Here is a 2,011-nt window from a genome sequence, read left to right on the forward strand (position 1 = left end):
ATTCGACAGGAAAATTGCTGCCAGCTTTTAAACAAAGTTTTCTTTTATTAAAAGAGAAATGCTGTATAATTCCCCTTAGTTAAACATCATTCCTTGTATTGTCATCTTAATTTACACTTCTAAAAAATTAGTCATGAAGAGAGAGAAAGAGTTAAGAGCAGGGACTTTGGAGCCTTACTACTTGGGTTCTAGTCTCACTCTGCAACTTCCTTCTTATTTGACCTTTGGCAAATTTCTCAACTTTCTTGCCTCATCTGTAAAATTATAAACAACAATTGGTCTTGCTTCATAGGGTTGTCCTGGGAATTAATATTTGTGAAATGTTTAGGAGAGGGCCTTGCACTTAGTATGTGCTATACAAAATAGGTGAATTAATGTGAGTTGATGATCCTCAATAGTGGGAGATGTGGAATTTTAACCCAGAACTGTTGGACTCCAAAGCCTGTGCTCTTTCTGTAACACCAATGATAACATTCTGTCATTTAAAGCTGGTTTGCTTCCTAGACACATCCTCACCCAAACGGAGGACCCTCTGGAAGCCCACTCTCAGCTCCTGAGTCCTGAGGGCATACACCACAGGGTTAAGGGCTGGGGGATGACACTATGCAGCACATTGAGGAGAACAGAGATGAAGGGAAACTTTCTTCCTGCCAGGTGGGTGACAGATACCACAATAATAGCTGTGTAGAAGAAGAGAATGAGGATGAGATGGGAGCTGCAGGTACTCAGGGCCTTAGATGTTGCTTCAGCAGAGTTCAGCCTCAGCACTGAGCAAATAATCAACACGTAGGAAGCAAAGACCAGACCCATGTCACTGCCAACTATAACCCAGGCCAAGGCCAAAAGGTAAAACCTATTAATAGTGATGTCATCACACGCTAGACTGGTGACCCCCAAGTTAGACCACAGGCAGTGGTCAATTTCATTCCTGGAGCAGTAGTGTCTCCGGGCAGCCAGTACAGGCACTGGGATGGTCAACAGGCCATTCCTGAGGATCATAGACAGTGTGACTTTGATCATAAAAGCCTCAGTGACTATGGAGGGGTACTGAAGGGGATAGCAAATGGCTACATATCTATCCACAGCCATGCAGAGAAAGATGCCTGACTCCATGCCCATGAAAGTGTTGATGGCATACATCTGAGCAAAGCACTCAGGGAGGCTGATGGTCTTGGCATTAAACCAGAAAATGGCCAGGATTTTGGGCATGATGGTGGTAGCCAGACCAATGTCCACTGCAGCCAGGATGCCAAGGAGAAGATACATGGGCTGGTGCAGGGTAGGCTCACGTTGGATGGTGATCAAGATGAGGAGATTGGCACCAAGAGCTAAGAGGTAGAGCAGAGCCAGGGGCAGGGAGAGCCAGTGCTGCCACTCCTGAATGCCTGGGAGCCCCAGCAGGATGAACTCAGACACCTGAAACCTTGAGCTATTGCTTACACTCAGGGTGGTATCCATGTCATGGGATTGTCTTGTTCTCAGCATCTACCTGTGTATTGAATGGAAACAAGAATAGTCTGTGGTTAGCTCATCTGAATCCAAAATTTGTGTAGAGGTATAAGATTGACCAATAATAACTCAGCCCTTTTTAACACAATGCATCCTCTATGCCCTTGAGACTCTGGGAAAAGTTTACCTAAGAATAATAGAAGGTCCAAGATGGATCTCAAGGTAAAGATTTTAATATAATTAGAGACTGAATGATTTTAGATGCCTGAAATCCCGGGTAGATTTTTATATGTGGGGGAGATGGTTTTAATGCAGGACACATATATTATGAAGAAACAGACATTTCAGTAGTGTACTAGTTTTCAAGCGCTGCCAAAGGAAAAAAATACCAACAGAAATTTATCTTCTCACAGTTTTGTAGGCCAGAAATCCAAAATCAAGGTGTCAGCCAACTTTGTTTCATCTAAGGCCTCTCTCCTTGGCTTGTAGATGGCAGTCATTCTGGTGTCTTTACATGGTTTATTCTCCACACATGCACATGTCTGTGTCCAAATTTCTTCCT

At 43.7% G+C, this 2,011-nt stretch overlaps 1 protein-coding gene across 1 annotated transcript; it reads right to left on the bottom strand.

Annotated features, from left to right (window-relative positions):
* Positions 1 to 502: 502 nt before the first annotated feature.
* LOC130829084 (olfactory receptor 688-like) lies at positions 503 to 1,458 on the bottom strand. The gene has a single exon (XM_057695257.1). It carries the CDS (start codon positions 1,456 to 1,458, stop codon positions 547 to 549), a length of 912 nt encoding a protein of 303 aa, XP_057551240.1. The 3' UTR covers positions 503 to 546.
* Between the last annotated feature and the right edge of the window lie 553 nt (positions 1,459 to 2,011).

This window comes from Hippopotamus amphibius, chromosome 9 (genome assembly GCF_030028045.1).
Source record: "Hippopotamus amphibius kiboko isolate mHipAmp2 chromosome 9, mHipAmp2.hap2, whole genome shotgun sequence".
Classification (NCBI taxonomy): Eukaryota; Metazoa; Chordata; class Mammalia; order Artiodactyla; family Hippopotamidae; genus Hippopotamus; species Hippopotamus amphibius.